This window comes from Vigna radiata, unplaced genomic scaffold (assembly GCF_000741045.1).
Source record: "Vigna radiata var. radiata cultivar VC1973A unplaced genomic scaffold, Vradiata_ver6 scaffold_298, whole genome shotgun sequence".
NCBI lineage: Eukaryota > Viridiplantae > Streptophyta > Magnoliopsida > Fabales > Fabaceae > Vigna > Vigna radiata.
In genome coordinates this window covers 17,545-44,678 of record NW_014542028.1, presented here as the reverse complement: position 1 = coordinate 44,678, position 27,134 = coordinate 17,545, and the positions used below count along the sequence as shown (strand labels likewise).

General features: G+C 32.9%; 2 protein-coding genes across 3 annotated transcripts; one reads left to right on the top strand and one right to left on the bottom strand.

The window, feature by feature from the left end:
- Window positions 1-13,955: 13,955 nt before the first annotated feature.
- LOC106778954 (cytochrome P450 704C1) lies at window positions 13,956-17,505 on the bottom strand. Its single transcript, XM_014666964.2, has 5 exons — window positions 16,907-17,505; window positions 16,332-16,616; window positions 15,764-16,102; window positions 15,113-15,313; window positions 13,956-14,473 (listed from the first exon to the last, which is right to left on the bottom strand). Exons 1-5 carry the CDS (start codon window positions 17,426-17,428, stop codon window positions 14,291-14,293), a joined length of 1,530 nt encoding a protein of 509 aa, XP_014522450.1. The 5' UTR covers window positions 17,429-17,505; the 3' UTR covers window positions 13,956-14,290.
- A 476-nt stretch (window positions 17,506-17,981) lies between these two features.
- On the top strand, window positions 17,982-20,278 carry LOC106778956 (serine/threonine-protein kinase Aurora-3). 2 transcript variants are annotated; one of them, XM_014666966.2, is made up of 6 exons: window positions 17,982-18,145; window positions 18,283-18,525; window positions 18,949-19,044; window positions 19,470-19,684; window positions 19,772-19,844; window positions 19,923-20,276. In XM_014666966.2, exons 1-6 carry the CDS (start codon window positions 18,041-18,043, stop codon window positions 20,019-20,021), a joined length of 831 nt encoding a protein of 276 aa, XP_014522452.1. In that variant the 5' UTR covers window positions 17,982-18,040; the 3' UTR covers window positions 20,022-20,276. The 2 variants fall into 2 exon arrangements, with proteins under 2 accessions (XP_014522452.1, XP_014522455.1); XM_014666969.2 differs by lacking the exon at window positions 18,949-19,044 and having other exon boundaries at window positions 19,923-20,278.
- The last annotated feature ends 6,856 nt before the right edge of the window (window positions 20,279-27,134 follow it).

Here is a 27,134-nt window from a genome sequence, read left to right as displayed (position 1 = left end):
GCTTTCTTTTTCGATCATCATATCCTTCTCAAATGATCGGATAGTTAATGAAAATAATAGTTATTAAAATTAATAGAAATAAAGTCATTTATTTTATATATATATATATATATATTGTTTTCTGTTAATAGAAAATAACAAAAACTAAATTTTTTCACGAATAAAAAAATAAAACGTATTTAAAAGACTTGGGATTAATAGTACTTATTAGTTCTTTTAAACTAAATTAACAATCTTAATATCAAAATGTTTGATTTAGTAACTCAAAGTAAATACGCATATATTTATATTTCCTATAACTTTGCTATTTTTTTTTAAGTGATTAATTAAAAGATATAAAAGTATTTTTACATATATATTATAAAAATAATAGTAAAAGGGTACATAATTTTTTTTTTAAATTATTTCATTATTATAAAAGAAAATATTATTTATTTTGTTAAATAAATAATGAATAAAGTATTTTTACATGTTAAAATATAAATCAATTTCTAAGGAGTGACAATAAAATAGTATATATAACAACAATAAAAAATCATAATAAAAATAAAAGATAAAAAATAACATAATAAATAATGATGATATAATTCAATAGGATATAATATATAATATTTTCATGTAACATTACCATAAATAACATAGAGATAATAGATTAAATATTTTCTCTCACTATATATATATATGCACATAGTTTTCTCTGCTGTGTGTTAAGTGTGTTAATATAAGCCACAACATAGTTTTGATCTTGTGTTTATAGAAAACGCACTTTTTTGCTATATATGTTTTGTGCCCACTAACTGTTATACAAAAAGTAGCAGCCATGGATCGCCGTGAGAAATCCATATCGCCACAACCGTGTTGTGATGACAAGTTGCAAAACTGTCACCAATGTAGGACTTTTTAACTCATTTATGTTTCTAACCGTATGTTTTAAATGTTATAATATTATAATATTACAAAATTGAAAAGCTTTAATTGTGAGTTTAAACTTCAGAACGTTGAAATGCAACGTTTGTATTTTAATGCCAATGTTCAAATTTCTTTAAAGCATTACAACGTTTTTTAATCCAACGTTCATGTTTTTATTAAATTAATTATGATTTTTTATTTTTTTATTTAAATTGATTCTTTTCTGGTTCTATAAATAGAGAGTATTTTTCTCATTCTAAGACACACCAAAAAATCATTATTTCTCATTCTTCTTTTCTTTGAGTTTTATTCTCTAGCTCTTTTCTCTCTTCCAAAATTATTCTGGGTTTGTTTCCATACTCTTTTAAGAGTTCCTTCCTAGTTCTGAGATCCTCAGAAATATTCTGAGAAGTTCCTGTTGTATCCTGGGGGACTTGCGCACACCGCGGATAAGTCCTTAAGGACAGTGACTCTACACGCCTCAGGAAATTTTGTTCGTGATTCTGTTAGCTTTTTACAACAATCTTAAGGACTTATGGCTGACGTTAACAAGCCTTCGGAGAACTAAACCAACAACATGCCTTCAGAGAACCAAACCATTGTTCCCAGAACTCAGACGGTCTTCGCAAAATCACTTCCGGACGTGTCTAAAATTGAAATTTTCTCTGGACAGAATTTCCGACGTTGGCAAGAACGCGTTTCCACCCTTTTAGACATGTATGGAGTCGTTGATGCCCTTTCATCTTCGAAGCCCAACTCTACTATTCCTTCAAACTCAAAACTAGTTGAAGAGTGGACTTACGCAAACAAGGTATGCCGACACACTCTGCTTAGTGCACTTTCTAATGATTTGTTCGATGTGTATTGTTCCTACAAGGAAGCAAAGGACATTTGGGACTCGTTGATTCTCAAATACACTGCCGAAGATGTCGTCAGACAAAGGTTTGTCAATGGAAACTACTACCGTTGGGAGATGATTGAAGACAAGGACATAAAAACCCAAATCAATTAATACCACAAGTTGCTCGAAGATATCAAAGCGGAGAACGTTCTTCTACCAGATGAATTTGTCTCACAGCTTCTGATTGAGAAATTGCCGCCTTCTTGGACTGATTACAAGCAACAACTGAAACATAGACACAAGCAAATGTCACTCTCAGAGCTGATCACTCACATAATCGTTGAAGATACCAACAGGAAAGAATGTGCTATTGCAAGGGCCAAAGCTTTGTCTGCAAAAGCAAACATGGTAGAAGACAAACCTGCTCCAAAAAGGTATGAACATAAACCTGATCACAATAAGAAAAATTATTTTCGAAAGTCTCGTCCCAACGGATCTAACCCACCTTTAAGAAGAAAGGAAATTGCTTCGTATGTGGGAAGCTGGGCCATCATGCACCGCAGTGCAGGCGCAGAGCAAGAAACGACAATCCTCCTAGGGCCAATATAGCCGAAGGAGATTATATTATTGCTGCGGTCGTTTCTCAAGTAAATTTGATGACCAATGTGAGCAAGTGGGTGGTAGACTCTGGTGCTACCAAGCATATCTGTGCAAACAGAAGTGCCTTTACCTTTTACACTAGTGTAGGAGATGGAGAAGAACATGTATACCTCGGTGATTCCAGGACCACTCCTATTCTGGGAAAAGGGAAAGTTCTTCTCAAACTCACATCTGGAAAGACTCTGGCCTTGAGTGATGTGCTACATGTGCCATCAATCAGAGTTAATTTAATCTTTGTGGCACTAGTGGGAAAAGTAGGGGTTAAAGTGTCATTTGAGTCTGAGAAGATCATTATGACAAAAAATAGTGCTGTTGTGGGGAAGGGATATTGTGATCAAGGTCTCTTTGTACTTAACATTTTCGGAAATATTAATGAATCGTCTTCTTATGCTTATATTGTTGACTCATATGATTTATGGCATGCTAGATTAGGACATTTGAATTCTTCCTATGTTTTGAAATTACAACAATTAGGATTGATTAATATGCATGATAAACAAAGTATTAAATGTGATATATGTGTAGAATCTAAGTTAACAAAGAAAACATGTTTTTCTGTAGAATGTCAAACTGAACTATTAGGGTTAATTCATACTGATCTAGCTGATATGAAACAAACGATGTCTAGAGGAGGTAAAAATTATTTTGTGACCTTTATAGATGATTATACACAAAAGTTTACTTAATCAAACATAAAGATGAAGCCTTTGATGTGTTTTTAACCTATAAAGCAGAAGTTCAGTTGAATAAGAAAATTAAGAGGATTAGATCAGATAGAGGTGGTGAGTATGTTTTGTTTAATGACTATTGTGTTAAAGAAGGGATTATCCATGAAGTGACCCCACCATATTCACCCGAATCTAATGGAGTAGCCGAGAGAAAAAATAGAACCCTTAAGGAAATGATGAATGCTATGCTTGTTAGTTCTGGTGTACCTGATAACCTTTGGGGAGAAGCCTTGCTTACTGCATGTTTTTTACAAAATAGGATACCTTATAAGAAAACCGGTAAAACTCCTTATGAGGTGTGGAAAGGTTACCAACCTAACCTTAAATATCTAAGAGTGTGGGGGTGCCTAGCTAAGGTAATGTTACCTGATCCTAAGAAAAGAAAAATAGGCTCTAAAACCGCTGATTGCATGTTCTTAGGCTACGCTTAACATAGTGCTGCCTATAGGTTTCTAGTTGTTAAAAGTAACATACTTGAGAGAAATTCTATAATGGAGACGAAAAATGTTGAGTTTTTTGAACATGTGTTTCCCTTAAAGGTTAGTGAGATGTCTCAACCTGTTGATGATAATGATAATAATAATAATAATAGTGATACCATGAATGAGGATTTGAGAAGAAGTAAAAGACAAAGAAAGGAAACTTCCTTTGGAGACGACTTTTATACTTATCTTGTTGATAGTGATCCAACTAGCTTTGAAGAAGCTACTAGTTCTCCTGATGCAAAACAGTGGGATAAGGCCATTAGGACTGAAATTGAATCAATTCAGAAAAACAATACTTGGACTTTAGTTGATTTGCCTAAAGGAGCAAAACCTATAGGTTGTAAATGGATCTTTAAGAAAAAGTATCATCCTGATGGATCCATAGAGAAATATAAGGCAAGATTAGTAGCAAAAGGATTTACTCAAAAACCCAACATAGATTACTTTGATACTTTTGCTCCTGTGACTAGGATTTCCTCTATTTGGGTGTTATTAGCTTTAGTAGCTATCCATAAACTAGTGATGCATCAGATGATGTTAAAACTGCCTTTCTGAATGGTGATTTAGAGGAGGAAATTTATATGACTCAACCTGAAGGGTGTGTTGTACCTGGTCAAGAGGATAAAGTTTGTAAACTCCTAAAATCTTTGTATGGGTTGAAACAAGCACCGAAATAGTGGCATGAAAAACTTGATAATGTATTGCTTTGTGATGGTTTTTCACCTAATGATGCTGATAAATGTGTGTACTCTAAATCTGAAAATGGTGATAGTGTCATTATATGCTTGTATGTGGATGACATGTTAATATTTGGTACATGCAATGAAATTGTTACTAGAACTAAATTGTTTCTAGGATCAAAATTTGAAATGAAAGACATGGGTGAAGCCAATGTGATTTTAGGTATTAGAATCATAAGGAAGGGAGATAGTATATTACTATCTCAAGAACAATATATTGAAAAACTTCTTAAGAAGTTTGGGTTTTATGACTTAAAACCAGTGAGTACCCCTTATGATGCTAATTCTAATTTAATGAAAAATAGAGGAGAATCGTTATCTCAGTCTCAGTATGTCCAGATAATTGGGAGCTTACTGCACTTGATGAGCTTTTCTAGACCTGATATTGCTTATGCAGTAGGTAGACTGAGTAGGTACACTCAATGTCCAAATCAAGAACATTGGGATGCACTTGCTAGGCTTATGAGATACTTAAGAGGTTCAATGGATTATGCCATTGAATATAGTGGATTTCCCGCTGTACTAGAAAGGTACAGTGATGCTAACTGGATCTCTGATTCAGATGAGATAAAATCCACTAGTGGTTATGTATTCACACTTGGGGGTGATGCGATTACATGGAGATCAGCCAGGCAAACTATTATTGCAAGATCAACAATGGAATCTGAGTTTGTTGCTCTCAAGATGGTTGGTAATGAGGCTGAGTGGTTGAAAAACTTCTTAGCGAAGATTCCTCTAGGAATGAAACCAACCTCGTCGGTATCAATACACTGTGATTGCCAATCGGCAATAGCTATAGCTAAAAACAAGAATTACAATGGAAAGAATAGACATATACAATTAAGACACAATTTGGTGAAGCAGCTGCTAAAGAGTGGAACTATTTCCATTGATTATGTGAAGTCAGAACGGAATCTAGCGGATCCTTTGACAAAACCCTTGGGAAGACAAATGATATTAGAAACATCGAGGGGAATGGGACTTAAGCCACTTGCAAACAAACAAGTGATGGTAACCCAACCTTTGTGATTGGAGATCCCATGAATAAGGTTCATATGGGTAAAAACAAGTCACTTGTTAGTTCTGATAGCACTAAATTGATTTTAATCAATTATGTCGTTTCCTATGGTGTGTGTGAAAGTGCTAGAAACTGCATTATTGAGAGGTTAAACTTTGTCATTAAAATTCTGTGGGAATTTTATTTAAATAAAGTTTTTAATGATTTTCATATCCCTTATGGGTGGTGTATGATTTGCAGCATACACTTGATGAAATCACCTATATGAGTGTCAAGTGGGGCCGCTTGCATGAGATCTTGGCATGATCTCTAGAGCACTCATGAATACCGGGCACGCGTATGGCCTAGTAAGCACAACACAACGATAACAACAAGGATTGTGGGGGTGTATTGTGATTGATAAACCTCTAACACACGTCAAGTGTCTTTGGTTCATATAACTTGCTATACCAACTACACTGTGTGTTAAGTTTCTCAATCTAAGACTGGCTCATATAGCTTGCTACACCAGCTCTGATGCATTACATCCTATGAAACCCAGAATAAAATTTTTTTATCTTTTCTTTCAACTTTTGCAATATGTGGGGGATTGTTATAATATTATAATATTGCAAAATTGAAAAGCTTTAATTGTGAGTTTAAACTTCAGAACGTTGAAATGCAATGTTTGTATTTTAATGCCAACGTTCAAATTTCTTTAAAGCATTGCAACGTTTTTCAATCCAACGTTCATGTTTTTATTAAATCAATTATGATTTTTAATTTTTTCATTTAAATTGATTCTTTTCTGGCTCTATAAATAGAGAACATTTCTCTCATTCCAAGACACACTAAAAAATCATTCTTTCTCATTCTTCTTTTCTTTGAGTTTTATTCTCTAGTTCTTTTCTCTCTTCCAAAATTATTCTGGGTTTGTTTCTATACTCTTTTAAGAGTTCCTTGCTAGTTCTGAGATCCTCAGAAATATTCTGAGAAGTTCCTGTTGTATCCTGGGGAACTTGCGCACACCGCGGATAAGTCCTTAACTCTAGAGGAAATTTTGTTCGTGATTCTGTCAACTTTTTACAACATTAAAGCTATTGAAAATAATAAGGGTCTCTAATGGTTTTTCTCATAATCGTGGTCGATGTGATGAACCAGAAGACTAGGAAGATACCCAGGAGAGAAAAAGCTATGAAACTCACGGGATCCATCTTTCTGTGTGTTATTTCTCTTCATATTCAAAATGATATTTATGTCTCAACCCTACATTGATGTTTAGTTCTCCTAAAATGCTTTCTAATTTAATTCTTTTTTGTTTGTTTATTCAACATGGATTTTTTTTTATCTAACGTTGGCTTTGTCGTCAACCTTAACTATGGAGTGATTATCAACCTCAAGTATGGATTAAAATTAAATTTTCTTTGAAAGCCTTGATTAAGGCTACTTTTTTTTTTTTCTTAGAGGTTATTTTTCTTGACTCTTCTAAACATTATTTAAGTTAGAAAAAACACATTCAATTTTTTTTCTTTAGACATCATTAAAGTATTGAAATAAAGTCACAATGTTTCTAAGTTTATTTCGATTTCAATCTAAAACATTTAGTGATATTTTTTTAAAAATACCTTTAGAGTGTTAAATTTTCTTTTGTGAATGTAATCTTTTTTAAAATATCAAATATATAAAATCTTTTGTGTGCATGTGTGTAAAAGAAAATCGAAAAATAAAAACTTCCTTAAGATCCTATTACATGAAATCCTTCTTTTATAATAAATAAATGAAGTTTTTACATTTTATAATTTCAACATAATATATTCTTTATCAAAATCACACCATCTTATTCGTTTTTTAGCTTTACATATGGATGAACGAAAATGTTCACTAATTTAAGGTCATTTTACTTTTTTCTTTCAACAAATCCGTAATATATTTTTTTAGATATAAAATCAGTTTCTTTGAGTAAGAAACTTTAATTTTTAGAAAACATTTCAATTTTTTCAAGGTCTTAATTTCAAATGATCTACCTAGACATTAATTCAATCTTTCTTGTTCATGTTCATCGTTATCGATCACAATGATGTCATCTAAATAGATTAACAAAATTGTTTCTTCTTTTAAAATAGAATGTTTAATAAACAAGGTGTGATCTCCTTGACTATGTTTATATTGGTGAATCATCATGATTTTGGTAAACCTCTTAAACCACACTTTAGGTAATTGATTTAGCCCATACAATGTCTACTTTTAGTTTGCATATTGTGTTTGCTTAAATTGGTCTTATATACCTAGGAGATACCTCTATGTATATTTCTTTTTCAATATGTTGATATGATCCTATCAAAGAAAGAGTACGATCTAGTCTAAATTTAAATCTTTAAGAGCCACAAAAAAATAAATCATAGAAGAATGCAGAATAAGACAGGGATGAGGACGTCACAATTTAACATATTGATAAGTCAGGTGAAGATTTGCTACAAAGATGTTAACCTTTAGAGTTCTAATCCAAGAACTAAAAGAATCCTCTCTCAAAGAAAGCAAATGAATATAGTATGACTAAAAAATGTTTGCATTAATTTTGGTACGTTGTATATAGGCACACAAGTTTAAGAAAACCAAAAAACTATAAAATAAAACCTAAAGCCCAAAACACATAAAAATAATAGAAAACAAAAGTTACGGATGTAGACTTTCGCCTAGCGAGGCCCGTCGTCGAGTGAACACAAATTGGTTTGCCTAGCAAATTTAACATTCTGTAAAACTAAAATAAAATTACAATTTATTTAATTTTCTAAATTATTTTTCAATTGTGTTTATGATCTTCATGTTCTTTAAGTTTCATCCTTTATGGAACACTATAAGATTTAAAGAGACATGTTTTGATCTTTGACCTTGTCATATATTTTTTGAATTGCAAATGTTCTTCCTCAAGTTCTTCTTATACATGTTCAGAAGATAGTCCTTTGTCGTACCCTCCTTCTTGAAGAGGATTTGTCTCCAAATTCTTACAACTTGAAGATTCCTTATCAAATCTCCATGTATAAAATCATTTTTCACATCAAATTACAGCATATTCAAGTCATGGTTTGCTTCCAAGGATAACATAACTCTGACTGTGTTCTTTTTTGCAACTAGTGCAAAAGTCCCCAAATAATCTACTCTATATGTTTGAGTGAATCATTTTGCCACCAATGGGTTTATTTCTAGGTGGTAGAGTGACTAGCTTCCAAGTATTATTCTTCTTTAATGCCTTTGTTTCCAAACTCATGGCTTGTTTCAATTTTTTTGTAAAGCCTCAAATACAGAAAAAGGTACAATTGTAGTGTTTAGGTTTTATATGTAGGAGAGAAATTCAAAGGATAGATAATTTGATAAAGAATAAGAAGGTTTAATCATAACTCTAGTTCCTTTTCTAAGGACAATTGGAATATCTAAATTCCCTATAACGAACTCATCACAAGGAGATTCATCATGGTTACTAGAAATATGATTTACAGGTTCAAATATATTTACCTCTTGTAATGGTAACAGGTTGAACTCTTGTACAAGAGTAAATCTTGGAATAACCTTTTTTGTATAGATGGAATTTTGACTTGATTCTGTTTCAGGAAGTTTTTGATTTACCACTCTTTCTCTCTCAACAAGTTCAGTTTCAATAGTATTATTTTATCTTTAAAAAAATATATTTGGAAATATAAACTCCACATCACTAAAAAAAACCCAATTTTACTAGGGATTCTTTTTATGTTACTGGAAGTTTTAACCCTCCCTAAATTCGTTTCCAGTAGTTACAAAATCCACTAAATCCATTGGAAAATAAGGTGTTGCAATTACCGACACAATTGCTGACAATTTTGAAAATTCCCGATAATTATCAACGATTTTTTAAAACCACTGATAATTATCGGAAGTTTTCAAAAATCGCCGGTAATTACCAGGGGTTTTAAAAAACCGCCAATAAATAAGTTTTTTTTAAAAAAATAAAAATAAAAATGTGAGATATAGGAAGAAAACTGTGAGATATAGGAAGAAGCCCCTTTATAATACTTTTGGGTTGACGACCAAAGCTCAATTCATGGGCCTATTCATTCTAAAACCCATTTTCTTAAACCGCCTTTAATGTTCTATCAATCTCACTCTACCTTGATTTTAGAATCAATCATACACAAGTTTTCAATAATGTTATTATAGAAAATCTGGTACAAAAGCAATTATTTATACAATATTATTTTTGGTCTATTTGTATATTGTTGCAGCATATTAATTATACCCAACAAAGATATAGGTTCAGAGTTTCAATATCTCACCTACTATATCGTACACTACATCAATTTTTTCTTCCAACTCTTCTAGCAGCCCCTTTGTATAATCAATGGCTAAGTCTGCTCCCAAGTTCCTTAACAAGTCCAGTTTCTGACTGCATATATTTATAACGAATTGAACCAGATATATTATATTTAAAAGTTAAAACTAAATATTATGTGCATATATTTATAAAGCACAAGCATATTGTCTCCAACAATCATTTTTTGTTTTATGCTGTTCTATAATTAGGGAGACTTCCAAGATACATATGATGTTTTGCATGTAGATATTAATAACCTTGAATTTCAACTGTTTTTATGTTTTGCATTACTTTTTTGTTTTTTTTAATAAAAAATGTGATCCTTTGTACCAGAACTGGATAAGATTCATACTTCAAAGTCACATCACAGTTACATTCAATATAATCTATGGTGAATAAAACAAGATGGTAGTATGAAAAATAAACCGTCTAAAAATTATTGTTAGTACTACTCTGTGACAGACTATAAAGTAATTAACTAAAGAATGGATAAAAGATGATACCTCCCAATATTTTGATGTCATCACGAAGCTCTTCCATTTTATGCCATGTTCCGATTCTATCAAACCAATTAACTTTTTCAAATCAAAACACCATAGATTTAGAAAAAAAAAAAAAAGAGGACTAAATCAACAATTTAGTATTTGAAATTGTGATTTTTTGCCATTACAGTCTTTAGATTTAACAACAGTTATAAAAAATTCCTAATACTGTATATTATATATATATATAATATCCTTAAATTAAATACTCAATGCTGTGTTATTTTAATTTTTAAATCTATTTTTTTTCTGGCCTGCCCAAAATGGAGGAACACCACATAGAAGAATGTATAGCATGACACCAACACCAACAGTGGTTTAAAAAAATATATTTGGAAATATAAACTCCACATAATCTTCATCTTTCCAAAAATCCTCCACCTAGAGATGCATATCGTCAAAATAGCTAATTTGCTCATTGAAAGTAGCATCCTTAAAACAAATAATTTCTTGGAAAGAGGGTGAAAAACACTTATACACTTTTTGTATGATAGAGTACCTTAAGAAAAAACATTTAAGTGCCCTGGATCATGTTTTCCTCTTTGTTCTTTATGGAATTGGAAAAAAGAAACACAACCAGATATTTTATGAGTAAAACTAAGAAAATAATGTATATGTGAGTTAAAGAAATCAATTATTGCCATTGGACTTTTTAGTTTTAAAATAGTAAAGGGTAATATGTTAATTAAATAAGTGGCAGTGAGAATCCTTCTTTTATAGCTAAATCAACTTTGTTAGTTTAATTTTCAACTATTTGCCTCTTAATTTCTCTCACAATATTAAAATATAAAACTCATTTCATAATAAATAAATGAATTTTTGTTCATTTTATAATTTCAACATAATATATTCTTTTTCAACAATCACATCATCCTCTTCATTTCTTAGCTTTACATTTAGATTAACAAGTGTGTTCGCTAATTTACAGGTCAATTTATCTGTTTCTTTCAACAAATTTGTAGTACATTTTTTTTAGATGTAAAAGTCCCTTTCTTCAAAGAAACTTCAATTCCTAGAAAAAATTTAGTTAAATATATGTTTTAGTCTTCATATTTGTATGCAATTCTCAATTGGGTCTTCATGTTTTTTTTTGTCCCAATTACATCCTAATATTTGTTAATTTAAGGCAATAATGCCCTCTCCGTTAACTTGTCACTGACGTCGTTTGCACTATGCTGATATGTAAATAATTTTATATTCATGGCATTATGCATTATTTAATGGTTTTTTTTTGTGTAATAAAAATTCCACGTCGTTTGTTAATTTATTTATTTGTAAATTAATTTTTAGATACTTTTTAAAGTTTAAGTAATTATATTTTAATTATAATTATATTTAAAGTAAATTATGTATTTATAATTAAATTAATTTTGTTTTATTTAATGAAATTAATTATTATTAATTTAATTAAAGTTAATTGATTTTGTTTTGAATTGTTTTATTTTTAAAGGAGAAAGGAGAAGGAAAAGAAGAAGAATTTGATTTCCTTGAAAGTGATGAGATGTGAGGGTGCATTCAGATATTGGAAGAAAAAAAAAAGAGGAATTTGATTTCCTTGGAAGTGGTGGAGTGTGCAGGTGCATTCATATATTGGTTGGGACTATTAATGAAGTGGTTGGTAGTTGGAAAAAGTTAAAATTTTTAACCACCACAGGCAAAATAAGAATTGAGAGGTACAAGAAGCATGTGTGGTGATGAAGGAGTAACGTTCTATTTGTTTTTAAGGAGAAAAAAATTTATTACCCTTGTACAATTATCAACAAAAGTAATAAACTATTTAACTCTTTGAAATATATTTGAAACATTAGAGGTATCCAGACATTAGTATGAACTAGATAAAAGGATTAAAACTTATTTTATTGCAAGTAGGAGGAAACGGTACACTTTGTGTTTTGCAAATTCATAAACCTCACAATAAATATTATGCATATTCAAACTCAAATTTTTAAACAAAGAAGGAAACAAAAGTTTTATAACATAAAATGAGGGATGTCATGATAATGATACAACTGAATTTTTTCTTTCCTAGTTATGTATTGAGGATTCAGTCATTAAAGAATTACTTATAATAAGCTAGTTCAAGTCTTCCAAATTATAAAGGTCATTCCACTCTTTAGCATGTTGAATCGTCTTTTGTGATTTCTTGTCCTACAATATACAATAATTATTATAAAAAATCACCATACAAAGCCCAATGGTAAATTTTTTAATAGATATCTTGTGGAGAATATAGGAACATGTAGGACATTTTCCTAGAATATGATTGAGTTTACTCGTATATATGTAGTTATCATGTTTCCATCAATTAAGAAGATTTTTTTCATGTTAGATCTTTCTCTTTTTAATAAATCCCGATATTTTAATGATTTTTAGTCTGTTTAAATTTATTTTAAAAATAATATTTAAAATGAATTGTAAAAAAATTATTAAGAGAATTTTTTCTCTTTTTAATTCTCACGGTTTAGTCTTGGGACGAATACTTTTTGGTTTTCATGATCAGTAACAACATGAAGTAGTTCCAACTCTTTCCCACTCTTTACTTTGATGCATGCAACATCATCCAATATTTATCATCGACTTGTTGCAATATGTGCACCACACATTCCATCATTTTTCTTTTCAAATTATGAAAAGAACCTCCTTTCCTCAAATATGTAGCGGTGCTTGTTTATCAACAATCATTGTTGAACTTTTTGCAACGATTTAATGCCTTATTTCACAGTAACAGATTTATTCACTAAAAAAACTTATTTAGAGGGAATTATTTTACAGAAATAATAAAAAATTCTATCAAGTTAACATATTTTAAAATATTTCATTTAAATTATCTAATTGTCAATGATAATATAAATTTTTAATTGTTTTTAAGAGAAATTTATAACCTCTTCAAATAATAATATATTTTCTTTCTTTATTTTCTAATTTTTTTAATTTTTTTTCTCTTTAAAAGTTTTAGACTAATTTTTTTTTTCCAATTGTAAAATTTCTTTGCCCCCCATCTCCCTCTAAAAATCTATCCATTATAAAATTTATTTTCCAATTCTAAAATCCATCAGACTAAACTCTTTCATTTTCATTTTCTTACATGGTATATCGTTTTATAACCCTTCCCACTTCTCCGTAGCGTTTTTTCTGTTCCGCCTTAAGGAAATTGGGTTACTGTGTTACAAAAAATTTCTAGATTTTAATTTTCTAGCTTCTATTTATTAGATTGACTAATTGTCTCAATACCTTATTCGGGCTTTGTTTTCTATTTTGCTTATATAGTTTACTAACTAATGCTTCTAACTAATCTTCTGTGTTTAGCCATAGCTAATTGTAGTTCAAATTTTATTTCTTTTTGCGAAGTTGAGTGCAATTACATGTTCTATTTCAAAGTTCTCAAATTTGGTTCATGAGTTTCAACAGGAAGAGAAGATATAGATAGGTTAAAGCAATAGCATCTCCTTCTAGATGTATTTTTAGTTCTGTTTTGATACTCTGCGTATGAGTGATTAAATGTGTCCCATAAATTATGTTATTTGGAATCTTCATGGTGAGAGGCAAAGACAAGATATTTCTAGAAATGATGATGAGTCACAAGAAAATCCAATGAAAACAATGATAAATGAAACATTTGGACATTATAGACAAGAAGGTACTAATATAGGCATATCACAACCATTGGGTGAAGATGATGTTATTAATGAAAGGCCTAAGAGACAATCATAATAAATTTAAGGAGTTTCTTAATGACGAAAATCAAATATTGTGTGACAAGAACAAGTACACAAAATTAGAGTTTGTAATCAAATTATATCATATCAAGGTTTTGTTTTAACCTTCATATCATATATTTGTGCAACATCCTTCCCATTGGAATATGTTTGCTGTATTGCAATCCATATATACATACACACAATGCATACTAACTTTAAATTTACAAACCCAAGCAAAAAGTTAAACACCTAACAAAATTCATGATATATGACAAGCCAATACCATAAAAAAGGGTTTAGAAAATATACAACATTCATATGTTATAAACACAGAAAATGATGTCTTCTTCATGACCTTGGAATTGCACAAAGAGGAAGACCCTTGTCAATGTGAAGCGTAAGCATAACCTTATATGTCACATTTTGTGTTCCATTTGCAAGTTTGAACTTGAAGAAATGAACCAGAGCCATTGCTATTATTTTCATCTGCCTGTAAGCAAAGTCCTTCCCTAAGCAGATTCTTGGTCCAGCCTGCAATGATTCAAACATCCATAATTATGTCTATAAAATCTAATATGTTATCAAAATTGTTAAGAATTTCATTGAAAAAATCAACCTAACATATACTTTTTGGGTTATATTAAAATAAAGATACTTTACTACATGCCTTTCACTACAACAAAATGGGAATACATATATGTAAGATCACCACTTTGTTTTCACTTATTAAAGACAATGTTGATGACATTTCTTTAAGAATATATTTGATCGATCTTCCCAATAAAGAGATAAAAAAATGAAAACAAGATTAACTCATCCATAAATTAAGATTAACTTACATATGAACCAATACGTAGAAACTAATTTATATAATCTCTCAAAATGTTAAGAAGAAATTACTTCATTTTTTTGGTAAAAATGTTGAAGATAATTGAGCAAGTGTTTCGTCTGTATTAATTTATACACATATTTATTATAGAAAATTGATATTAATATAATTAGAAATTAAATTTAAAACAAAAATCAAAGGATAAAAGATTCAAAATTGATTATATATTAAAGATAACTTTCCTTTTAAGGAAAACATGTCAATTACTAGTGTGAATGATGACTCTTATGTAAAGAATGAAGAAAACTTCTCAATTTATAGGAAAATATAAAGGAACAAACATTGAAAGCTATGAATTTGAATGGAGATTGAGACTCGAAAACTCCATTGTTAAGCCATCTTTCAGGACGAAATTCCTCAGCATCTTCACCCCAAATGGAGCACATCCGACCCATACCATAGGCCATATAGTAAACTCCATCACCCCTTTTCAGCTTGTGCCCATCAGGAAGAACATCATCCGCCTCTGTCACTCTCCCATCCTTCAATTTGAATAATCTCAAACACAATCATCAAAATCAACATATATAACTTATTGAACTGAAAATACTAATAGAAAATTACTCATAATTCACATATTATCTGGGTTAAAAGTTGTGTCGATTCTTAGTATTACATTTATTTAATCTCTTAATGAATTCCTTAAAAAAAATGTGATATCAGAGTAATTGGTTCGTCCTGATGACTGAAGATTCAAAAGACTTATCTTAAAGTTTTTAGTTAAAAATAGTGTTAAATTTTTATGGGGAGTGAAATTAGATCTCATTTATGTAATATCTATCTGATGAATTCTCCACTTAAAAAAACTCATCACATAATAATGTATATATTCTACTATGATGGGAAGGAAATAAAACATGAAACTAGTACTATAATAGAAATTCTCTAGAGATACAGACTATATGTTTGTGAGAAAGTTTCATAGAAGGTACCACAGGAACTGCAGGGTAAAGTCTCAAGGTTTCTGTCAACGCTGCATGAAGATAATGCATTTTATCAAGGGTGTCATCTGTTATTTTGGCCACAAATTTATCTATGCTTTCCTCACTTTCATGGCTACAAGTCACATCTCTCACTTCTTGTACAATCTTTTCCTCAATAAGAGGGTTCTTGCAGAGCATGTAGAAGAACCATGAAAGAGTGTTTGCACTTGTGTCTTTACCAGCTACCATAAAGTTTAGAATGATGTCTCTCAAATACTGATCAGTCATGGTTTCTTTGTACTTCTTGCTCTCAATCAAAAACCTTGATAGTATGTCCTCTTTAGCATTCTGAAAATCAAAGCAACATTGGTAATAAGTGACCTTAAAATTCTGATGTACGATGATTTCTACTTTGATTGGTTGAAAATGTAAAAACAAGACTGTACCTGTGATTGCTTGAAAATTAAACTATAATATGCCAAATACAATCAATTTTTTACGTATATTATTTATTCAAATGAAACAGAAACCATTTTGAGGGAAGAACATAATAAGCGAATATTGATCTACTGCTTACAGATTCTTGCTGAATTGCCAATTGTGCTTTTCTGGTATTGATTACTTCATGCACAAAACCATCTATTATTCTGATGTTTCTCTTAAGGGTAGCTTCACAACCAATGTTAAGAAACCTCTTGAGCTTCCAGAAAGGATCAACATAGCGCCAATATATCAAAGCATTTGATTCATCAAAGGCTTTCATGAATTTGCTTCCCTCTTTGCTTGACCCCTCCAAGCAATTCAATTCTGCTCCAAACCCAACTTTGAATATTGAGTCCAAAGTGCATCTCATTAGCATGTCCTAGAAAAGTAACAAACATTGCTTTCAACTGAGAGATTATATGATGTTAGTAATTGACAGAAAAAAATATAGACAGTTTGATATATAATATTTGGTCCACTTTTCTTCATTCATAAAAAGACTAAGCTCTGAGATACTTGGTTAACTCAATTCATTTACTTTCAAACAAGTGTTAGTGAAAAGCAATTTTCCAAAAAGAACCAAATTGAAGCACCTTAACAAATTCAAGACAAAAAATTCCAATTCTTCCACAATCATATACTAGATTTTAGGAAATAATAAGCACTCACTTGCATATCAAAAACTTGACCCTGATGGGAAAGTTCTGAGATAATTCTGACCAACTTGGCAGCATTTCTTCTAAAAACAGAACAACTGAAATCTCTAAGAACCCTTGTGGAGAATTCATAGCTTGCAAGCTTCCTTTGCTGCCTCCACTTGTCACCATCAACTGCAAAAATCCCCTCACCAAAAAGATCAGTCACAATATCCTGGTTATACTTGCCTTTGGAGTACTTATCAAAGTTGGTTTTCAGTATGTGTTCAATATTTCTAGGGTCTGCAGTGTACACCTCGCTTTGATCAGGAGCTAGTAGACGAAAAGTTGGAATCGTCTTGGCCATTTCAGCTTGGTAGTCATGGAGTCTGTTGAAGTAGAAAAGCTGGTTAAACACTGTTCCTTTCACAGGAGCATAATCAGGGTCTCCAATGGATTTTCCCAGAATCGTGGTCAACATGATGAAACAGAAGACTAGGAAGATACCCAGAAGAGAAAAAGCTATGAAACTCAATAGGGTATAGAAAAGATCCATCTTTGTGTGTGCTGTTTCTCTTCCGATACAAAGAGACCCTTATGTGTTAACCCTGCAGTGATGTTTTGGTTCTTCTAATATCCTTTCTAAGAATTATTTTTTTCTGGTTGTTTATTCGACATTGTTATTCAAACGTTGGTCTTGTTGTCAACGTCTACTATGGAGTGGTTGAGTCATCAACCTGAACTATGGATTAAAATTGACATTTACTAAATTAAATTCTTTGAAAGCCTTAATTGAAAGCTACTTTCTTCGAATATTTTTTTTATTTATCTATTTTAAAGATTATATTTAGAAAAAAAAAAAGACATTACCATTTCTTTTAGTTCAGTTTCTCTACTGATAAAATAGTTTTTGATCATAAATCTTTTTACATTCATTTTGATATGATACTATTCTTGTTTATTTTTTATTTTCTTTTTTCTTGATAAAATACACAATTTTACTCTTTTATTTTAAAACTATTTTATCTTTATTCTCTTTATTGTATTTTACCGTTTTACCCTTATATAATGCTATAAATGGTTGCTCTTAACAAATACTAAACGGTGGGGTTGAAGTTACGCGGCTTCGAACGAATTCAAATTCTGAAAACATTCATCGCATCAGAAAATGGGAGAAAACTCGGAAAGACAATGGTGCATCAGTGACTTCGAAATCGGAAAGCCTCTTGGAAAAGGCAAATTCGGCAGAGTCTACGTTGCCAGAGAACGCGAGGTTTCAATTTCTTCAAAAGAAATTTCAAATAGCCAACTTGTTTTAGGTTTTCGGAAACTTGGAATTTTGAAATTCGACGGAAATCGCTGAAGGGATTTGTTTAATTATTGTTATTTTTATTTGTTTGGCTTTTGCAGAGCAAATTTGTTGTTGCATTGAAGGTTATTTCTAAGGAGCAATTAGAGAAGTACAAAATCCATCATCAACTGAGGAGGGAGATGGAGATTCAGTTCAGTCTGAAGCATCCGAACGTACTTCGTCTGTATGGCTGGTTTCATGACTCCGAGAACGTCTTTTTGATTCTGGAATATGCTCACAATGGAGAGCTTTACAAGGAGCTTAGCAGAAAAGGGCATTTCAGCGAGCAACAAGCTGCCACGGTAGTCCTTTCTTATTTTCGCGTAGTGGCTGAATGATGAACATTTTCTTTGGCTCTAGGCATTGTGCTAGATCATTGGGTTTTGACATGAGAAGGAAAAATGGGAACTGAAAGAAGACATAATGTATTTTTGAGAAAATTAATTAAATAACTGGAGAGATGGGATGGGAACGGAACAGAACTGTTCTTTAAAATTAATTAAATACTATAAAGTTATGATATGCTAGTTATTATGTGTTGACATCCTGTGAAATATGGTAACTATAAAGAATTTGAGTGAAATTGATCAGAAAAAAAGATTCTTAAGAGGGTTTACGTTATATTTTATGCCTGTTCATATACTGTCTTAAAGCAAGTCTTTTGCACTTTTGCATTATGTTCAATATGTCAACTTGTAACTTTATTACATTTGATACTTTTATAGTATATTTTAAGCCTCACAAAGGCATTGGCGTATTGTCACGATAAGCATGTTATTCACAGGGATATCAAGCCTGAAAATTTGTTGCTTGATCATGAGGTGTGCTTTCTCTTCTTTTAGCCTCATTTTACATTCCTTTTGCCCATGCTAGTAATGTCTGTTTTTTTTTTTTTGTTTTACTTGGCATCAACTTAGGGCCACAGCTCAGAAATCCAGTGACTTACATAATTATGAGTATACTACATATTTGCATTTCATTTCTATCATTTCTTACCCCTCCTCGGGATTTTTTTAAACAATTTAAGTTTCACCATATTCGATGTTATTTTTTTTCTTTCTTCATTCCCTTTCCATGCTACATTTTCTCCCATTCAAAACGAGATGAAAAAGAAGGAAAGCAAACTTACGATGAGAATGTTCCTAATTGTAGATATGTGATGAAACCTTTTGGTAACTAGTTGGAACCAATTATGTTTNAGNTGTANGGAACTTTAACAATTAATTTGATATTGGCTTGGTCNCAGGGTCGTCTTAAGATTGCAGACTTTGGTTGGTCAGTACAGTCTAGAAGCAAAAGGCATACCATGTGTGGAACCTTGGATTATTTAGCACCCGAAATGGTAGAAAACAAAGCTCATGATTATGCAGTTGATAACTGGACTTTAGGTATCCTTTGCTATGAATTCCTTTATGGTGCTCCGCCATTTGAGGCTGATAGTCAAGTTGATACCTTCAAAAGGTGTGGAATTGCAAGAGACTTTTATATACTGTAGTTAAAATAAATGTCATTTTTGCTATGCATATGTAATGTTTTAGGTTTGTGTAGGATAATGAAGGTTGACTTGAGTTTCCCCTCTACTCCTTATGTTTCTTCAGAAGCCAAACATCTTATTAGTCGGGTAAGTTCATATCTACACTTTCAGAGAAGATTTGGTCAATTGGTCCTTCTTCTTACCGCAATCAGTAAATTGATGCAGCTTCTGGTAAAAGACTCTTCACGAAGGCTCTCTCTTCAGAGGATAATGGAGCATCCTTGGATAATCAAGAATGCAAATCCTATAGGTGTCTGCAGCTAGTATAAACTTCTTGCAGTCATGTTTATCTGTGGAATACAGGGATTGCAGCTGAATTTTACATGTTGATATTGTAATGCGATCACATATCTCTGTTTCTCAGAGTTTATGTCTATTACCAAATTGAACGATACTGTCCATTTCTATGGGGATTTGGAAGGTTAGGAATGTGCACCAATCTATAATATGCAGAATTGTGGTTGACTTGCAGAATTCACCGTTCTGGTGACAATATTGTATATATTTTATGAGATTTGTTTACCAAGTTTCAAAATTAGTTTCATATACACCATTCAAGAGCACATGGCATTCTATATGTGGTTTCAAAATAAGAAAATACATAGAGATGGGCCTAAGCCTGTTACATCTAAAACTCCTCCACAGACCATGAATATAAATTTTATATACTAGACTTGTTACAAATATAATAAGGTTCCGCAATGATTTAGTAAAAGTATATGCTAGTTGATCATTAGAATTAACAAAATCAATCTCGATATTTTCCGATACAATCTTTTTTTGAATAAAATAACAATTAATCTCGATATGTTTGATCCTTTCATAAAAGATGAGATTTGAGCTAATAAAAAGAACAACTTGATGATTACATATAAATGTTATTTGAGTGATCTCTCGAAAATGCAATTTTTTAAGTAACTATGTAAGCCAAATAAGGTCACAAGTACCTAAGGTCATAGCTTTATATTCTATTTCCACGCTAGATCTTGCTACAACATTTTGTTTCTTATTCTTCTAAGAGTAAATTATTTCCAATGAAGACACAATCTTTGGAAGTGGATCTCCTGTCAAAAGGAGAGTCTGTCCAATCAACATCTAAATAACATATAACCTTAGTGTGATTATTGTGTCAATATATCAAACCTTTTTTGAGCGAACCTTTAATGTACTTCAATATACAAATCACAACATTCCAATGATCAACATATAGAAAATTAAGAAATTGACTCACCACATTGACTACAAAGGAGGGTCTGCCTCTGATTAGGTAGGATTTTGGCATTGGGATCCATGGGTGTGTCAATAGACTTTGAATTTATTAGCCCAGTTTTGTCCAAAATATCTAATGCATATTTCCTTTGAGAAATAACAATTCCATTGTTGGATTGTGTTACCTCAATCCCCAAAAATGTATTTAAGTTTGCCAAGGTTTTTGGTTTGAAAGTAATGACAAAATTGTTGCTTTACCTATGAGATGCCATGGTGATCACTATCTATAAGCACAATATCATAAACATATACTTCCAAATAGATAGACTCGACATTTGAGTGATGGTAAAATACTGAATGATTTTCCACACTACGAGTGATACTTTTAAGCCACTGACAAGTGTACCAGATCGTTATCAAGTAATATAATTGGTAAACCCGATATCGTTCTTCCTAAAGGACTCAAAGGCCTAATCTTTCGTGTAACCCAATCGCTTGAGACTTGAGAAAATAATTAAATTTAAGTGTTGAATGCAAAGAACAAAAACTAAACATGCAGATGCAAATGATTCAATTGACAAGGGAAAACTATGGATGAATGGTGTTGTTGGGGTTTACAATTTCATCTTATCCACTCTCATATATCTACTTTTCTTATTTACTTCACTTATTTATCCAATTGCCATGCAAACTTTCTAGCCTACCCTTAACCCAATCCCTTGGTGGAAAGAGCCTATTATTAATTACTGGNATTTACTTCACTTATTTATCCAATTGCCATGCAAACTTTCTAGCCTACCCTTAACCCAATCCCTTGGTGGAAAGAGCCTATTATTAATTACTGGCTTGCTATCCCTAGCCTCCCCTAGTAACTAATAATGCAATGTGAACGGAAGCAAAATACAATTGATCGTCCTACCCCTATCCCTAGGCAGTATTAGCATAATCATGGAATTTCTCACCAGTTCATGACATTACCGTACGTCCCCGTATCAATAAAGACAAACCACTTTTACTGAATGATTTAAACAATAAAATCATTAAGCATATATGAGAACCCAACAATTGATAAACAAGTATATGACAAGCATATGAAATAAATAAGAATTTGGATAAATGAGAGTTTCAAAATATTACATTGTTCCCCAACAACAAAGGGTTTAGTTCACCATAATCATGGTGAAACTAGATGAAATATGACGAAAGAATGGAAGAAATAACCCTAAACTTGGTAGATTGAAGCCTAAGCATTCAAGGAACCTCCTCCAAGGTGTGTGGAATAGCTCTGGATTCTCTCTCTGCCAAAAGAATATGTTTTGATTCACACTGGGGCTTTATATAAGCCCAAAAAGATAACAGAAAGATTATAGAATCTAGCTAATAAAAACAGACAACCGCCCAGGCGCCTTAGTTCACCGCTCAGCGGTTAGTTTTGCCGCTGAGCGGTTTCCCTTTAATCACTCTGAGCGCTCAGCGACTCACTTGACCCTTCTTTTCATCATTTTTCTCCTTCTTTCATGGGTCTAAGTCCACCTTACTTCACTTCCATCTTCAATTCACCTTAAAACCCTGTAAAACAATGTAAAACAATGTAAAACAAGCATAATATTTCTAAAACCAACTTTTGACTCTCACAAGACACAACTAAGTGTTTTACTTGATTTAAAGCTCATTCTAAGCCATAAAGGGTGTGTTTTGATATCAAATTTAAGTATGAAAATAACAGTTTTTAGATCGTTATCACAATCCCAAACTTAGAACTTTGCTTGTCCTCAAGCAAACAAGACAAAACTTGGCTTTCCACTTCTTCATCAAATAATTCACATTCTTCAAAATTCCTTTTTCCCACAAGTTATCATACAATCCAAATTTCAGTAGAATCCTATAAAGATGCATGCATGCTTTCAATCCAATTTAGTTCACATAATCAATCTTTTTCCAACAGATGTTTTGTTCATGAATGATCAATCAACTAAGCATAGATGTAAACATGGATTTAACAATTCTCACTAAGTGTTTCACTCAATCTCTCAAGTGTTTAGGAGGTCAGTCTACTCTCTACTGTTCACATGTCACATAAATCAATATTGTCATTCATCTAAAACAATCAAAATCTTTACATGCAAATGTTATCACAAGGACTTTTTCCAAGGCTTGTAATGTGGTTGGGCTACCAAGAAAAATTGGTTTTTTCTGGAATACAAAATCCTTGAGTTAAGAGAGTTTAAATTATCATTCAAAGTTCAAGCATATTCTCTTTTTAACCAATGTCATTCATTCCCAACTTCTTCCCTTTTTCCTTTTTACATTGAGTTCACTTTACATGCTTTTTCTCTTTTCTTCTTTTCTTTCTCATGTATTTTTCTTTTTCACTTTTTAACTTAATGCTTTATCTTTTGCCTTTTACTTTTCCCATACAACCCCAAACTTGAACATTTTCAACACATATAACTATTCTCAACCCAACTCAAGGTAATTAAATTCAAACAAGGGTTTTTATATTGTTTACGGCCAAGGTTCAAAAAGGGTATATCATTTAAAATTCTTTGGGTGAAAATTTGGCTAAGTAAGGNCTTTCCAAGCATGGCCTTGATCATATGACATACACATGCAATTCAATCAATTATCAAGGTTAAGTCAATATCATTCATGATTCCCTGTGAACAATGCACACATCAATAAAAACTCTGAAGCTCAATACCTCACACAAATGCTTTCTCACTTCTCAATCATGAATCTTGCTTAGCATCACAATCACAATCATGAATCACTTACTCATTTGTTCATATAGTTAGTGAAACATTAACCTGGATATCAACATTCACACATTCTCAATCATCATCCACAATCAATCATCAGTAGTAAATAACTCATCATGCAATAAAATTGAACCATCATAAGAATCAATGTACACGTCAAGCATAGACACAAACATAAACTTAACCTATACCACTAATTCAGAGTACAAAGGAAAAAGAAAAAGAAAAATCCCTGTCCAAATGCTAGCATCCATCAGTAGATGCCCTCAACACAAATCCTCATCTGAGTCATCATCATCCTCATCCTGGGCATCCTCAAAGTCCTCATCCTCCTGGCCATCATCCTGTCCACCTGAGGCTCCAGCTACTCTAGACCCACTGCCCTGCGCCTGCCCTTGAGGCCAAGTCATCGCACTACGAAACTCACCCATGGTCCACCTGTGCATTGGTGGATGATCATATAGTCCTACAATCATCTCGGCAGTAGCCACCTGCCCTCTGCAAAGAGACTCCATCCTCGCCTCCATCATAAACATGTACATGTCTCTCATCTGAAAAGGCTCAGGCTGTTGTGCCGGTGCATCTGCAGGCTCATCCTCCTGCTGCACTGCCCTCCTAGGACGTCTCCTAGGAACTGCTCCGACTGGCTCGTCACCTCCACAGTACTGACGATAGTAGGAGACATCAATAGCTCTCACCGGCCTCTCAAAGGGTGGAACTACAGTGTCCACTCTTGCCTGCTGGCACAGGTATGTAATTAGGGACGGATGTCCCAATGGTGTCCTACTGCTCACAGTGTTGGCGTAGCTCAGAATTTCGCTGGTAATAATCTTACCAACGTTCACATCTATTTGCCTCAACATACAATAAATAACCAGAATTTGATGCAATGTGATGTCGGAAACATGAGAGCACGACTGGATGTTGGCATGAATAAATGTCATCCAGTACTTGCCTGGGGGAGTCAAATTTGTCCTAAGGATGTTAACTGGTGCTTCATTAGGGTTTCTCTTAAAATGCCTCCCAGGGATGCACATCACTCTTTCAATATCTTCATAATCCCTAGCCTCCCCTAGTATAACAGCATACCTGCACTGCTCTCCTAGCTACTCAGTCCCTAAGAAGGCGTTAATGGTGTTAGGATCATAACTGATCAAATGTCCTCGCACATAGCTCATGTATCTCCATGCTGATACTCCTCCTCTAGGCAAGGCATTGGCATAAAACTCCTTTACCAACTCAATACTAGCTAGTGTTGGATATGTAGTCAATCTCTCCCAGTCTCGCCTCTCAATCTCCAAACCAAATTCTGGGGCTAAGTCAGGCATGTACATGGCCTTCCTCTCCATTAGCAAACGCCTCTCCTGAACAGTAGCATAATGCTCTTCATGCTTCCTTGAAAGGAACCTGGAAGAATAAAATCTCCTAGGTCTCTCTGGCTCCTTCCTTTTGTTACCCGTTGTTTTCACTCTTCTTGAGGTAGACATTCCTGCATTAAATCATCCAAATAACATTCACAGAAACATCATTAGAGGTTAGTACATCATCAATTTTATAATTTGGACCACACATAATCCAATTTTGAGGGAAAAAAGGGCCCCTCAACAGTAAAACATCCAAAAATTCCGACATTTAGGCAAAACTGCTGCAAACCGCTTAGCGTCCATGAAGACCGCCTAGGCAGTTTGCCTCTACCCGCGCCACCGTTCAGCGCCAAAACAGATCGCTCAGCGGTGGCGGCTAGGTTTTTCCAAAAACTCTTCCTAAATGGTCTTAATCTCCACTCTTTTGCTACTTTCATCAATCCAGACCAAAATCATGCAATTCAATCGGTTCAAACAGTTCCTATTTCATCAATTCATGCATAGAAATCAAAAGCCCCAATTTATCATGTTCCTAAGCATGTTCATCAACAATACCCAAAATAGAAACCCTAAACATGAATTTGCACACTTACTTGAGTGGAGACTTTGAATGCTTGCAGAAAAATTGTTTAATTGATGATGAATGTCCTCTCCAATGCAAATCCCCGAACCAAAAACCACAAACTTTGACAAAGCAATGATAGAAAACTGAATTTTTGGTGAGTGAGTGATGAGAAAGTGAGGAAATCTCTCTAAAAAGCTCTTGAAAGTGAAAGGAGAGTGTTAGGGCTTAGGGAGACCGCTCAGGCAAAATGCAAAGAAGAGTTTCAAAGTGAAAAACTTCAAAAACCGCTCAGCTTTTAAGAAAAGCCGAGACCTATCACGCTGCAACCACTCAGCGGTAAAATGGACCGCTTAGCGGTCTGCGATATTTTTCACTTCTCCTTCTTTGCTTTCTTTTGAGTAGTCTTTCCCTATAGCATTTAGTTTCCACCTTCAATTTTTCAATTATATGCCTTTCCCCTCTCAGATGCAACAATTAAACATGCAATGCACAGGATTAAAACAATACAATCAACTGGGTTGCCTCCCAGGTAGCGCTTGTTTAACATCACGAGCCTGACCCAAACCTGCTTAATACTCATCAGTAAGTGCTTATCCTTCAAACACCCTTCAGTAGATGTACTTACCTTGTATCCCTTAGTGGGTACATGAAAGTTTTAGCATCCCTCAGTAGATGCTACCCAAAAGTGTTCAAAAATCCAATTACATGTCCAAAATCAAATAAACCTAAAACTACAATTGTTTTATACAAGGTGGGAGTCAATAAAATATAATCAAGTCGTTCCATCCCAGTTGGGGTCTTCATCCACCCAACTCATTAATTGCCTTCTGTCTACTTTTTTGATAGCTTTTGTGAATAGTTTTCTGATTTCCAACTTGCCATCTTCCCGAATTTTGATAACAAGCCACTTTATGTTCTTGAATCTCACTTGTGCTCCTATTGGAAGTGGTGTATATTCGGAGTGGATAGTGCCTCCTTTTTCAACCTCTTCATCTTTAGGTACCTTAAAACATTACAACTATTAGAATCAGTACCTGTTGTGCTATTATCTGGTGCAGCTTCTCTACTTGTCTCTTTGAATCTCGCTCTCTTCTTCATTTTAACTTTCTTTCCTTTAGAGCAATTATACATTAACACATATTCTTGATCTTTCAGAGTTATTATCCCATCATGGACACGCATCGCCATTCTGGAAGTCCTCATAAAAGATCTTCCTAAAATTAATGGAATCCTTCCTTCATTTTCCATATCCACAACTACAAAATCAATCAAGAACTCCAACTCCTCAATACGGACAATTGCATCCTCCACCCTACTGTTGACAAATTGGCAAGTGTACCAAATCGTACAAGTAATATAAATGGTAAGACCAAGTATCGTTTTCCCAAGAGACTCGTATGGCTTCCTCGTTCACGTGAATTAAAATAATAAGACTTGAGAAATAAAAATTAATAAATTGGATTTGAGAACAAAAATATTA

Coding starts and splice junctions, on each gene's coding strand:
- LOC106778954 (XM_014666964.2), bottom strand. CDS start 17,428: ATGGATCTTTTCTATACCCTATTGAGTTTCATAGCTTTTTCTCTTCTG. Junction 16,103..16,331: donor TGGCAATTCAGCAAGAATCT/GTAAGCAGTAGA, acceptor TTTGATTTTCAG/AATGCTAAAGAGGACATACT. Junction 14,474..15,112: donor TCAAATTCATAGCTTTCAAT/GTTTGTTCCTTT, acceptor GAATCATTGCAG/GCTGGACCAAGAATCTGCTT.
- LOC106778956 (XM_014666966.2), top strand. CDS start 18,041: ATGGGAGAAAACTCGGAAAGACAATGGTGCATCAGTGACTTCGAAATC. Junction 18,526..18,948: donor GCGAGCAACAAGCTGCCACG/GTAGTCCTTTCT, acceptor ATACTTTTATAG/TATATTTTAAGCCTCACAAA. Junction 19,685..19,771: donor CAAGTTGATACCTTCAAAAG/GTGTGGAATTGC, acceptor AGGTTTGTGTAG/GATAATGAAGGTTGACTTGA.